Here is a 14,754-nt window from a genome sequence, read left to right on the forward strand (position 1 = left end):
GCGGTGTGGAGGAAGGTAAGAAAGCTCCTTTATCTCCTATAATCAGTGTAAATACTGTTTTAATTGAACTAAAGTCTGGCTCTTAGGCTCTACACTTTTGCATGGATGCATATTTGAAAGTTTCCTTTCTGGGAAAATGTTTTAAGCATTAGCTAGTTAGATTAACTAGGTTAGCTTACATGCTAACGTACTTAGCTAACTAGTTTACATTTTAAAGACTGGTGAATTTAATTGAGCTTAGTATCAAACACTTGCTTTAATTACATGAAGATCTACAACTCAGCTTGCTTAAGTAAGCTAGCTGGATAATAATAAGTTAGTTAATTAATTACTGTATTAGTTAGTTAGCTAGCTAGCTATCTAGTTAGTAAGGTTAAGTAGTTAGCTATCTACTTAGTTCATTACTTACTAAATTAGTTAGCTAGCTACTTTTAGTTAGTTAGGTTAGGTAGTTGGCTATCTACTTAGTTGATTGCTTACTGTTGTAGTTAGCTAGCTACTTAGTTAATTGGGTTAAGTAACTTATTTAGCTATATATTTATTTAATTACTTACTGTATTAGTTAGCTATCTATTTATTTAATTACTTACTGTATTAGTTAGCTAGCTATTTTGTTAGTTAACGTTAGTTAGGTAGGTTAGGTAGTTATATATGTACTTAAATAATTACTTACTTTATTAGTTAGCTAGTTAGTTACATACTTAGTTAGCTATGTTAATTAGCTGCCTACTTTGTTAATTAGATTATTAAGGTTAGTTAGTTAGCTATATACTTTTAGTATTATCTAATTTATTAGTAAGCTAGATATTTTGTTAGTTAGGTTACTTAGTTAGCTATCTGCTTATTTAGTTAGCTACATCCAATAACATACCTACTTTCTTTGTTTACTACTTACCTTGTTAGTTATTTAGTTAGTCAGCTAGCATGCTTTACAATTTTATTTGGACAACTTAGATCTATTGCCCTATTTTGAAAAGGCTTTAATGCTGTCTGACTTGCTAATGTTAGTTTGTCACTTTAGATTACATTTTCAAAGAAAAAGTTAATTATTGAAGGTTAGAATGAAAAATTAAGCCAGGGCCATCGTGCGCGTTGTTGATCCAGGGCCATCGTGCGCGTTGTTGATCCAGGGCCATCGTGCATGTTGTTGATCCAGTTAATTGATGCCTTGATTTATATATAAAAAAAAAAAACTCTAGCATGTGTGTGTTGTTTGTTTTTACTAGTACTTTTTTAAAAGCTGGAAAATTTAATTCAAATTTAAATATAAACAAAATAAAATTGTATCTGGGCCTCCCTGGAATAATGTATAGATTGGTCACAGGCTGTCCTGTAATATCTAGGACCAAGAAGTTTGTAGAAGTTCTGTAAGTTTGAAGCTGACCTCACCATCCTTAATTTCGGTAACTTTGGGCATCCATGATCCTGTTTTTAGGTCTATGGTTGTCTTTCCAGGGAGCACGTTTGTTAGGTTCTGACCACTGCAAATTAGGAAAATGCAACAAGACCTGCCTTGTGATTTGGAGATGTTTTGACCCAGCAGGCTGTTTTAATATCTCAATTCCATTTGTCCTGCTTTTAACTCCTCAGCCTTAAGTTAACTATTCACTCACTCCCTATGTAAATATATTTACCCATTTGGCATTATGACCAGATAATAAATGTTTGTTTATTAATATCCTGAAGTTTTTCCACTGGTGAGCCAAATAACCACAAAAATCTTATCAGGATCAAGATGCCAAAGCACATACTTTTTACAGGTATATAAACACAACAAATATTGCTTTTAAATACATATGGGAGGATAATTGGAGCTTGTCTGGAAAATGGGAACCACTGGATACTTTTTGTGAGTTACATTTATAGATACTTTATTGACCCTGAAGGAAATGCATATCCTAGCTTGTAGAACAAAAAGATAAATACACTCCAACATAGTATAGTAACTCTGTCACAGATAGAACTGTAATCTACCTCTCTGCTTAGAGCTTCTTAAAAGCTTGATTTTAAGGTTTGTGTGGATGTGATTTTGATTATTTTTTGTTCCAAACCGCAACCCAATTATAATTGTATAGACTTTTGCCAGAAGCAGACATATATCCAATAAAATGTAATGGAATCATTGTTGTCTGGAAGAAATGTACAGCAGAGGCATTTCTTTGTCTTAAAGGTAAAACAATGTAAAGGCAAAATGTACAACACGGTCCTTCAAGTCCAATATATTAAGGTATATTACCTGTACCACAAATGTTTATACTACTTCCACTTTCTTTGAGAAAAGGAGCATATTCATCCATCTTATTATTTTATTCTGTATTCAGTGCACTATTTACTCTAGTATAAAGTCTATATGAACTGTGGTTTAAACAGCAGATTAAATGTAGGAAATGTTTTAAAACAAAAGCTTCCTTCCACATTGAATATTAAAACATTATCTATCTTTCTTTTTAGTTTTATGACATTACACAGAGAAGAATCATTTACATGAATTCTATGGGAGAGGATAGAAAGACAGTTTTGAAAAACTGGAGGTGACGAATACAATTATATGCATTATATTGCCAAAAGTATCCATTATCCTGCATTGCATTTGGTGATTAGGCTTGAATGGAGCTGCTTGGTCAGGGAAACGCATTCCATGAATTTCTCTGCTCTCTACTGTTCTTAATCTAATCTGAATAAAGCTTTGCTTTCTTCACCTGTGGTCTGTGTGAAGTGATATAATGATTCTAGTTTCTTATGTCTATCTGTTTAGTTAACACAGTGTAATTTTTTAGCTTATTTGCATCAGCCAAAGGTTGCAAAGACAACTGGACAATCTTCAGTGTCAAACATCCACAACAGCAAGATGGACACTCGTATGGAGTACACGTGGTACAATCAATAATTCTACTTTATTCATTTGTATTTGATGTATTTCCTGTGTTCTAACAATTGCAACTTTAACAGAATTTTGTTTTCTTGCCTGAGAGCCTTCACGTTTAATGTTTTTTTCTTTAGTCGTACGTTAACATGACTGTTCTATGTTTCTCTAATACATTGGTGCTGATTTCTTCACAATGGAATAAAATATTAAAAATTGTTTGGGGGAAACCACACAACCAAAAGTAAATACAGAAAAATCTGTCCAACAATATTAAAGACACTGTATCTGCAATGTTTACTCACTTTATTAAGAATTTCTCATTAATCTTGCTTGTTTTTTATTGATACAGTTTGCAGAAAACATTCTTGAAGGAAAAAGCTGTGTAGAACAATATGGAGTTTTAGGTATGTGTGTGAGAGTGAGTGTGATACAGATTAAAATCTAGACATATTCTATATTTTTGTACAGATCGCACTCAGAAGAGCTCCAGTTCCTGGGACCCATTGACTGCAAAAGATAAGGTAGAACATTATCAGTACGTCTACCTTTTTTAATTACATGTGTTTGTGCAACAAATTTAGTTATTACTTGTTTAGTAAAACAATTTCTTGTTTAGGTGCAGTGCCAGAAGTGTAAGGCTTGCTACTACACAGATGTTCGAATACGGCATGTGGCATCTGTGCTGTATGTGAAAGTAGGTAATATGTAGTGAGTACATTACCTGTCAAAGGTAGCTTAACAAGTACATTGGTAGGCCATTTAGCTACAGAGTATTTTTGTGATAATGATATTCTTGGTGACAATAACTGAAATGTTTAGTTTAATTTAATTTAAATAATAACTTCTTAAAAAAAAATAAAAAATGTTTTTTTATAGTATAAGACACACACAAAGTTCTGGAAAAAAAAATCAAGATTGATCACAAGCAATCAAACCAAACTGAACTGCTTGAATTTTTGCACCAGGAGTGGCCTAAAGTTATCCAAAGGCAGTGTGTAAGACCGGTGGAGGAGAGCATGATGCCAAGATGCATGAAAACTGATTAAAAACCAGGGTTATTCCACCAAATAGATTTTTTTTAGGTCTATAAGCTCTGCATCTTTTTATTTCAGCCATTTCTTTTCTGCAGATAAATGCTCTAAATGACTTTTTTGTAATTTGGGAGAAATATTGCCGTAGTTTCTAGAATAAAACATATCTATAAAAAGCAAAATCAGAGAAACGGATTCAGAAACTGAAGTGGTGTATTAATCATTTCCAGAGCTCGCTCTGTGTGTGTGTCTCTTTCTCTCTACATAATTTGGAATATTAGACCATGTTAGCCCTTATAAATCAGACCATCCCTGTATTAAGGGGTAAGAGTGAGATGTTAGCCTAGTGCTTTGTTTTTTTAGTTGCAGTATTCTTTTACCAATGTCTAACTTTTTTCCCCATGGTCATTTAAATGTGTGTAATAAAAAAAAGGTGTCTTATTCCAGTTTGTTCTTTTAATAAAACGTTGCTTAAAGAATTTGTATTTATTGATTTTATTTATGCATGTTCAGATCAGAGAACATTCATGCACTGGCATTAGTTAAATACAGTATAATACACAAAACTAGTTAAAAGTACAAAAACATGAATATGAAGATTAAAAATAATTTAACAGGAAGCATCTTATTTGTAACATTTCCAGTCACAATAAATTTTAATTATTAAACATCAAACCCTTTAGGATATTGTACATTTAAAATAAAAAATCATGACATTTAATCTTAGCTATACTTAAAAATTAAGAGTTTACAGTAGATTCAAGTGATGCCATAGAAGAACTATTTGCTTTCTTTAAGAACAATATTTGTTATATACACACTCAGCTCTTACATGTGCATGGCGTAGAAATGAAAGCTGCTATAAAGTTTTTAAAAAAATGCACATGTAGAGAGAAATCTTTTTAAAACTGCATTTTTCATATTGTCATGAGATTAAGATATTAAAGGATAGTCACATACTCCAATGGAACAACATTAATGTTTTCTTTTCTTCTTTTCTGTGGAAAATCAAGAAGTTCTTCTGTTTCTGACTTTTCTTTATCTGTGGATACATTTTCCAATATTTTCAAGTAAAGTGTTTATGTTTACAGAGCTAGGGAACTAGTTTTATATTTACATTTGACACTGTGGTTAAAATCTTTGACTTTCATCTGTGTTGTTAGCTTTAGCTGAATAATCCCACACTTGTTTCCAGTTCTGCTTTTAAAATGCAGTCATGTGTGTTTAAAATCATTTCAGCTATGAAAAGTGACTATTTCAGTAATTCAGTTAAAATGTGAAACTCTTATATTATATAGATGTATTACACACAGTAATCTATTTTAGGCGTTTAATTTTTTTATTGTTGATTATGGCTTACAGCCAATGAAAACCCAGAATTCTGTGTCTCAGAAAATTACATTATATAAGACCAGTTGGTAATTTTGGCAGTGTGGGCAGTGTGCCAAGTCCTGCTGGAAAATGAAATCCACATCTCCATGAAAGCAGTCAGCAGATTGAAGCATGAAGTGCTGTAAGATTTTGTGGGAAAACAAAACTGCACTAACTTTAGACTTAATAGAACACAGTGGATCAACACCAGCAGATGACATGTCTCTCCAAACCATCACTGATCATCAGTAAATAAACGCTTAAAATAGATCAGTCTATGTGTAACACATCTACATAATGAGTTTCACATTTTTAACTGAATTATTGAAATAAATTAACTTTTTTTTCCAAAGATATTCTAATTTTTTTAGATGGCCCTGTACACAGTGTGTAACAGAGAGGGGACCTGATATTGACAAATTCCCCGATCTCTCTTTACAATTATTTTGTCTCTCCAACCACTTTCCATCATCTGGGAAACTGAATGTAAAAGATTCTGAGAACCAAACCTATTGGATTCTTGACACGATCAGCATCCTGCAGGGCTTTTATCACAGTGAAGTAATCATCAGCTTTACTAAGGACAACATTAAGTAGGTCATCCAGTCACCTATTCCTAGAACCAGCCAAAAACCTGAAAGGTAAGGAAGAATAATATTTAATTATGGTTCATCACTGCAAATGTGTAAATGCACAATTAGTAGCCTATAAGCTTTTTAAATGTCTAAAATGACAAGATTGTGACTAAATATAACTGGTCATAATTAACTGATTAATTATTGCCAGCCTTGTCAAGGTTGCATTAAAACCGGGCAGGGTTTGGAGCTTATTGCGTGCAAAGGATTACCAACACAGTGAATTCCAGTCATGAAGGAAGTAAATATGTTATATAAACCATATAAAATCAAAGTTATAAAGCAATGTAAAAGTCTTTATTTATTTCTTATTTTTAACAAAAACCTAAAGAAGTACAATTTTATAAATATACAGCTATAAGACTTGGTCCAACTGTACACTGTACAAATTAGAAAATAAAGGTAATATAAAAATCGATATAAAAATATACAATATCATGGAGAAATAAATAGATATATGTTTACAAATCAATTTACATTTGTTTACCTCATCGCCAATTTCTTATTTAATTGCAATAATTTTAAACATTTATTTTTAATCTGCTACTACTGACATTACTGCCACAAATTACTTTAAAAAGAACTGCAAAACTACTAATAAAATTTGCCCAGATCAGCAATAATAATACATATCAAATCAGTTTAAAAAAAAGAAAGAAAAAAAGATACAATGTTTACTCGCTGTACTGCAAGCTTTCACCAGATTCAGTCACCAATTTACCATTTTTCCATGCTGAAACTGCAGACATGGTGTGTTAAACACTAAGTCTGTATGTGCAGCTTAATGAAATACTGGATTTTAGTCTAAATGTTGAATAATGTGTTCCTGGTAACGTTTATCTTCCTTCCGAATATTATTGCTATCACACACTTCCTTCTGGGTGCAATTCAGAAAAAAATGGCTATACTATACTATTAGTTTAAAATGAAACTAAAACATAAAGCCAGAAGTGTGACCTTACAATACAGAGCAGACAAAAATCAGCATATTAAAATGTTAGTTAAAAAAAAAAAAAAAAAACGCGCACGATGGCCCTGGATCAACAACGCGCAGATGGCCCTGGATCAACAACGCGCACGATGGCCCTGGATCAACAACGCGCACGATGGCCCTGGATCAACAACGCGCACGATGGCCCTGGATCAACAACGCGCACGATGGCCCTGGATCAACAACGCGCACGATGGCCCTGGATCAACAACGCGCACGATGGCCCTGGATCAACAACGCGCACGATGGCCCTGGATCAACAACGCGCACGATGGCCCTGGATCAACAACGCCACGAGTGCCCTGGATCAACAACGCCACGAGTGCCCTGGATCAACAACGCGCACGATGGCCCTGGATCAACAACGCGCACGATGGCCCTGGCTTAGTTTTTCATTCTATCCTTCAATAATTAACTTTTTTTTTTGAAAATGTAATCTAAAGTGACAAACTAACATTAGCAAGTCAGACAGCATTAAAGCCTTTTCAAAATAGGGCAATAAATCTAAGTTGTCCAAATAAAATTGTAAAGCATGCTAGCTGGCTATTTAAATAACTAACAAGGTAAGTAGTAAACTAAGAAAGTAGGTATGTTATTGGATGTAGCTAACTAAATAAGCAGATAGCTAACTAAGTAACCTAACTAACAAAATATCTAGCTTACTAATAAATTAGATAATACTAATAAAGTAGATAGCTAACTAACTAACCTTAATAATCTAATTAACAAAGTAGCTAGTTAACTAAATAAGTAGGCAGCTAATTAACATAGCTAACTAAGTAAGTAACTAACTAACAAATAAAGTAAGTAATTATTTAAGTACATATCTAACTACCTAACCTACCTACCTAACTAACAAAATAGCTATAGCTAGCAAACTAATACAGTAAGTAATTAAATAAATAGATAGCTAACTACCTAACTAACTAACAATGTAGCTAGCTAACTAAAACAGTAAGGAATTAACTAAATAGATAGCTAACTAACTAACTTCCTAACTAACAAAATAGCTAGCTAACTAATACATTAAGTAATTAAATAAATAGATAGCTAACTATGTTACTTAACCTAACAAAGTAGCTAGCTAACTAAAACAGTAAGACATTAACTATGTAGATAGCTAACTATCTAACTAACAAAGTAGCTAGCTAACTAATTTAGTAAGTAAGTAACTAAGTAGATAGCTAACTACCTAAAAGTAGCTAGCCAACTAAAACAGTAAGACATTAACTATTTAGATAGCTAACTACCTAACCTAACTAACTAACTAAAAGTAGCTAGCTAACTAATTTAGTAAGTAATTAACTAAGTAGATAGCTAACTACTTAACCTTACTAACTAGATAGCTAGCTAACTAATACTGTAAGTAATTAAGTAGATAGCTAACTACTTAACCTTACTAACTAGATAACTAGCTAACTAACTAACTAATACAGTAAGTAATTAATTAACTAACTTATTATTATCCAGCTAGCTTACTTAAGCAAGCTGAGTTGTAGATCTTCATGTAATTAAAGCAAGTGTTTGATACTAAGCTCAATTAAATTCACCAGTCTTTAAAATGTAAACTAGTTAGCTAAGTACGTTAGCATGTAAGCTAACCTAGTTAATCTAACTAGCTAATGCTTAAAACATTTTCCCAGAAAGGAAACTTTCAAATATGCATCCATGCAAAAGTGTAGAGCCTAAGAGCCAGACTTTAGTTCAATTAAAACAGTATTTACACTGATTATAGGAGATAAAGGAGCTTTCTTACCTTCCTCCACACCGCACAGCTTGAACGCACAAGGGGGCACAGCAGTTACTGGTGTTTGAATCTCCCCGCGGTCTTTTTGGACAGTCGCGCTTGTAATGACGTCAGTGAGAGACGCTAAATCTGATTGGATGTGAGTGTTGTCGGTCCTGGATCCACTTTATTCACGTTGTTCCAGGAACAACAGCAACCCGAGGAAATCAGATCGTGCGTGTGTGTGTGCGTTACCGCAGAACGGCCCCTCGTCCGAGTGGTCCGCGCAGTCGCGGCGGCCGTTGCAGATGCGCTCTGGGGGCAGGCAGGTGGAGGAGTCGTTGGCACAGGAGAACCGGGGCGGTTTACACACCGACGACACACACCCCGTCTCATCAGAGTGATCCTCACAGTCCTGATCTCCATCACACACCCAGCTCCGCGAAATACACTTCCCTGTTAACACACACACACACACAAACAACACATCTCTATGACTGAGAATGTCTTGTATTAATTTATTTTAGGTTCTATACAGTACTAAAAAAGTGCTTTAACCCACAACCTTCCCACAAGTCAAACAACCTTCCTAATGTATGAACATTAGGAGCCCTATCGTACACCCAGCGCAAGGTGCATTGCAATGCTCATTGCTATCTTACACCCTGTGGACAGTCTATTTAGTAATTTATATATAAAATAATAATCCAGCTTTTACCTCAACAATAAACAAAATGTGGGACATTCCAGGATTCCAGGAGAACCCTGTCACCATAAGGAATTTTACCTGGCAGAGAAAGAGTTAAAAATATTTGTCTACTGGCACAAAGGAAGTGACATCACAAGGACATTTTCTGCCCACAAGGTAAGACCCAGGGTAAGTGCTCTATTTTCAAGTTTTTTTTTCCAAATATGTTTGTCCAAGTTGTGTGTCACTCAGTGAACGCAACCCTGTTACTCATATTGTAAGACTAATAATGAGTAGAGTTTAGTTTAGTTGAGTAGAGTCCAAATTTTTATCTTTATATACTTTATATACTTTATACTTTATAACCATGTTTGTCCTTGATCTTGTATACATAGCTAAATTTCACAGTTAGCATCTGTTCCTGAGGTAAACCACAAATTAGCCTAAATTTGCAACCCTGTTACTGGCAACCCTGTTACTGTAAGTTACCAAATATATTGCATTATCTAATTTAAAAAAACTGCTTTGGTACCTGAGCTTGACGAATGAAACTTTTTGATAGTCTGTTACCTGTATTTAATAAATATATGACTAAAAATGTCCCATATAGAATAAAATAAGATTGCTGTTCCATTAAATGAGCTGCTGGCGTACCTTCACAGCCTGAACCACGCAGGTCAGAATCCTCTGCTAAAATATTATATAATTCTAATTACAAATCAGTAGTAATCAATACAGATTATTGGTTTCAATTTAATTCGGCATAATTTAACCCTTTCAGATCATGCATTCATTACAATGGAAGTCATGTATTTTTTTATTTTTAAATGTGTTGTTGCACATTTCACTATTTGAGGGCTGTTTTCCATCAGAATAGACCATGAACCATCCATTTATAGAATATTAGAGCTTTCTTTTCTGCACATTACAGACAAAAAACAGCATTCTACCTTATTTCCTCACTGGAGATAATTCAGGTCTGAAAGGGTTTAGTATACAGTTTGACAACTGTTTTTATCTCTCCTCTCTCTTTCTTGTAGCATGCTGTTTTTACCAGTTTACCAGTACACTCCTTAATGTGATCTGAAATCTATACTTTAATCACACTTTTATTATGTTTTTAATGTTTATTTGGATAGCTCACAAAAATATATTTGAATTGTATTAAATATTGGTGAAATTAGGTATATGTATATAATATAATAAATTATATATAAATTACATGACTTATGACTTATGCACGTTTTGAGATGGGCAAGGTGTGTTTTTTTGTGTTCATTTGTTTAACTGGGTTCTCTTTATCTACTTTTAGAAGTTGTGTGAAAATCTTTTAAGCACCACTGTAAACCTCCAAAAACTGTATACAGCATTGGTGTATTCAGAGTTATACTTAAAATATCATTATCAATACTTTACTTTTCTTGCTTTAATAGTTCTTTAAAAATATACAGAAAATATGGTTCTAAATGCCAACAAAACAGGGTTTTGACTCAATAAAATAACCTCTTTTTGTGTTCTAGTGCATGTGGATGTGTGTGTACTGGTGTGTGGATGTATCTCACAACAACACAATACCAGTGACTACATCATACTAATGGGATTTTGGTCCCCACAAACAGATAAAACACACACACACACACACACACACACATACATAAATACCTCCTCCCCCGACTCAAGGTAAGAGTAATGAACCCTGAACCAGCCCCATAAACACCCCCCACACAAGTCAGGGTCACTCCATTCCCCTTTAATTCACTGTATCATTAGTTATCTGAGATGTTGCCCCTCCAGAGCCGAGTCCTCAGAAGGCCGCAGTATGCAAATGAGCCCTCTGACCCCGAGGCAACTGCTGCCGGTCCTGTAGGAGCAGAACAATCCAGTCCAGAAGAGCTCAGAGCTTCCTCTGCTCAAACATACCTACCCTCAAATTCTCTATAGTCTATTCAAACAGTAATTATCAGCTATAGGAGACGTGTTTGATCAGGGAAATAATTGATCATCCTGACCAACCACAGGGCCAGATGAGCTTCTGTAGGAGCTCAGATAATTCAGGATTCATTCTGATTCAAATCAGAATCAGTCTGCCCTGGGTTTCCAGGGTTATACAGTAACTTGCTGTGAGCAGTAGGCAACTGCTTACAATAATCTAGTGCTTTATTCTGTAATAATCTAATGTAACAAATTACATACTTACAGTTTTTTTTTTTCAGATTAACAAACACATTTTAATATCAGACACAGACACCTTCCTTTTGTTTTGTCTTGAGCCATTAAAAGGTGGACCTGTTTATGTGCTTTGGGTCATTGTCCTGCTGCAGAACCCAAGTACACCTGAGCTTGAGGTCACAAGGCCGGATATTCTCCTTCAGGATTGTTTGGTAAACAGCAGAATTCATGGTTCCATCTATTACAGCAAGTTGTCCAGATCATGAAGCAGCAAAGCAGCTCCAGACCATCACACACTACCACCACCATGTTTTACACACAGTATGATGCTCTTTTCCCGAAATTACTAATTTAATGTAACTGGACACCCTCCTTTCAAATAGTTCAACTTCTGTCTCATCAGTCCACTGAATATTTTCCCAAAGTCCTGGGGATCATTAAAGATGTTTGTTGGCAAATATGAGACAAGATGTTTTATGACCATTTTCGACCAGTCTCTTTCTTATTATTGAATCATGAACACTGATGTTAACTGAGTCAAGGTCTTTTGGGACTTCCTGGATGAGTTGTTCATGCCCTTTTGGAGAAATTGTTTAACTGAAACTTTAAAACTGTTTTTTTTTTTATTTACTTTTATTAAAATACAGTTTAAGTTTAGAAAAAATATTAAAATGAAAAATGGCTGAAATAACAAAAAAGATGCAGAGCTTTCAGACCTCAAATAATTAAAAGAAAACAAGTGCATGTTTGTTTCAGAAATATGTATTTGGTTGAATAACCCTGTTTTTTAATAACAGTTTTCATGTATCTTGGCATGTTCTCCTCCACCAGTCTTACACACTGAGTTTGGATAACTTTACGCCACTTCTGGTGCAAAAATTCTTGGTTTGATGGCTTGGATGAATGGCTTGTGATCATCTATCTTCCTCATCCATTATATTCCAGGTTTTTATTCTGGTAAAATCGAAGAAACTCATCATTTTTAAGTGGTCTCTTATTTTTTTTCCAGAGGTGTATCTATGCTGATGGGCATGGCGGTCTGGAAGTGTGGCATGCTTAGGTAAATTTCTGGCATATTGCTATCTTGAATGAAGCTGAATCACCTATAGATCACTAAAATAGGGCCCTAAGGGTGGCAAAATTGTTTCTATAGGATTCCTATGTGGTGGCTCGCTGGTTGTGCTGGTGCTCCAGATGGTTCTTAAGTTATCCAAAAGTAGTTGAATGACTATGCAGTTGTTCTATCATGTTGGGTAGATGTAGATGATGCTAATGTAGACAATACGTCAACATACACATGCTTATTCCTGTATCATAGTGAGAACAGAAAGCAGTACAGCTGCAATGCAGAGTTTGGTGACTATCCCACAGTTCTAGCATTTACCCTCACGTCTCGGATATTACACTTGCCCACGATAAGCAGTGTCAGATCAATATGAGGGAAGATTGTCCTGGGCCTCCAGAGAGCTGTAAGCCTAGCTGCCCTTTCCAAGCCAGAGCGAGGGATTTACACAGCCACTTCTGTTTACATCAAACTTCACCACACTCCTCCCTCCAGCACTCCCAACGTTTGATTTCCTGTCACTGTAAATTGAGAGCTGATCGCACTCTTCCTGTCCTGAAGATGTTTCTATAGCGGGACTGAGATAAGACTGCAAGCAGGATGTTTTCCTCTATATGAAAAAGTTGTTTTAAGCTTTTAGATGCTTTTTTAAAGGAATTAAGTTGTGGCACCAAAGATTAAGCTAAAGATTGTAGACTGAATGGGTGAGTCTAAACTGCTGTAGACTGAATGAATGGGTGAGTCTAAACTGCTGTAGACTGAATGAATGGGTGAGTCTAAACTGCTGTAGGCTAAATGAATGGGTAAGTTTAAACTGCTGTAGGATAAATGAATGAGTGAGTATAAACTGCTGTAGGCTGAGTGAATGGGTGAGTCTAAACTGCTGTAGGCTGAATGAATGTCACGGATGACCCAGGCAGGGAGACGAGGAGGCGGATACAAGTGCAGGTAGGGTGAAAATAAATAATAATTTAATAAATAAATAACAAGAAAACAAGGAACAAGTAACATGAAACAAAGATACACAAATAACCAATAACCAAAACAAATAAGGGGTTAACGATAACAAAACAGGGAGACTAAAGAAACAAACGAGTAACTGAAACAAGACTAAAATAACTAAACAGAACAAGGATAACCAAATAATAAAATAAACCAAACAAGGAACTAAAACAAGACAGGATTAACTAAACTGGGCAAGGGAGAAAAGAAGCAAAATAAACAAGGAGCTAGAAGTAAAACGGGATAAACACTGAACCAGGAAACGGGATATGAAAACACAGAGAAATGCTGAGAGACAAAACGACATGGGAAGGTGCAAAGACCGACGGAGGACAAGGTGGCAGAGGAGGGCTATTTATAGTAACATAAAACACACTAGAATTGGAAACACCTGGGGAAGGGGCGGAGCTACAAATGAGACACACATGGAAAAGTACTGAGACAGAACACAGGGGAACAGGTCACGTGGGACACACACAGAGACATGAGACAGGGCTAAGATGTGACAATGAATGGGTGAGTTTAAACTGCTGTAGACTGAATGAATGGGTGAGTTTAAACTGCTGTAGACTGAATGAATGGGTGAGTCTAAACTGCTGTAGACTGAATGAATGGGTGAGTCTAAACTGCTGTAGACTGAATGAATGGGTGAGTCTAAACTGCTGTAGACTGAATGAATGGGTGAGTTTAAACTGCTGTAGACTGAATGAATGGGTGAGTCTAAACTGCTGTAGACTGAATGAATGGGTGAGTCTAAACTGCTGTAGGCTGAATGAATGGGTGAGTCTAAACTGATGTAGATTGAATGAATGGGTGAGTCTAAATTGCTGTAGGCTGAATGAATGGGTGAGTCTAAACTGCTGTAGACTGAATGAATGGTTGAGTCCAAATTGCTGTAGGCTGAATGAATGGGTGAGTCTAAACTGATGTAGACTGTAGAGTGGGTGGAGCTACACTTTGCTGCAGGTGCTGGTTATTGACTTCACAAATATTTTTCTTACCTGAGCTTTTACAGGTGAACTTTGCTTTGGGGTCACACGCTCTTCGCACCCCCTCACACGCCACCTCATCACTGCCGTCCTCACAGTCCTTATCACCATCACACCGCCATCGCTCAGGGATACACGAGCCATCACTACGGCATCGAAACTCCTCCTCACTGCAGTCACTGACAGAGGCCAGCACTGTGGGAGAGAGCGATATAGAGACGGT

General features: G+C 35.6%; 1 protein-coding gene and 1 long non-coding RNA gene across 2 annotated transcripts in view; one reads left to right on the forward strand and one right to left on the reverse strand.

Moving 5' to 3' along the window:
• Positions 1-14,754, reverse strand: part of lrp1ba (low density lipoprotein receptor-related protein 1Ba) — a 327,687-nt gene that overhangs the window by 196,619 nt on the left and 116,314 nt on the right. Inside the window, exons 21-22 of the mRNA XM_049470884.1 lie at positions 14,544-14,726; positions 8,876-9,076 (exon numbers count right to left, since the gene is read on the reverse strand). Of these exons, the coding sequence (XP_049326841.1) occupies positions 8,876-9,076; positions 14,544-14,726 (384 nt within the window). The remainder of the gene's footprint in view (positions 1-8,875; positions 9,077-14,543; positions 14,727-14,754) is intronic.
• On the forward strand, positions 3,201-4,376 carry LOC111194394 (uncharacterized). Its single transcript, XR_007429122.1, has 2 exons — positions 3,201-3,387; positions 3,483-4,376. It is a non-coding gene; the product is annotated as an uncharacterized LOC111194394 (long non-coding RNA).

This window comes from Astyanax mexicanus, chromosome 23 (assembly GCF_023375975.1).
Source record: "Astyanax mexicanus isolate ESR-SI-001 chromosome 23, AstMex3_surface, whole genome shotgun sequence".
Taxonomy (NCBI): domain Eukaryota; kingdom Metazoa; phylum Chordata; class Actinopteri; order Characiformes; family Acestrorhamphidae; genus Astyanax; species Astyanax mexicanus.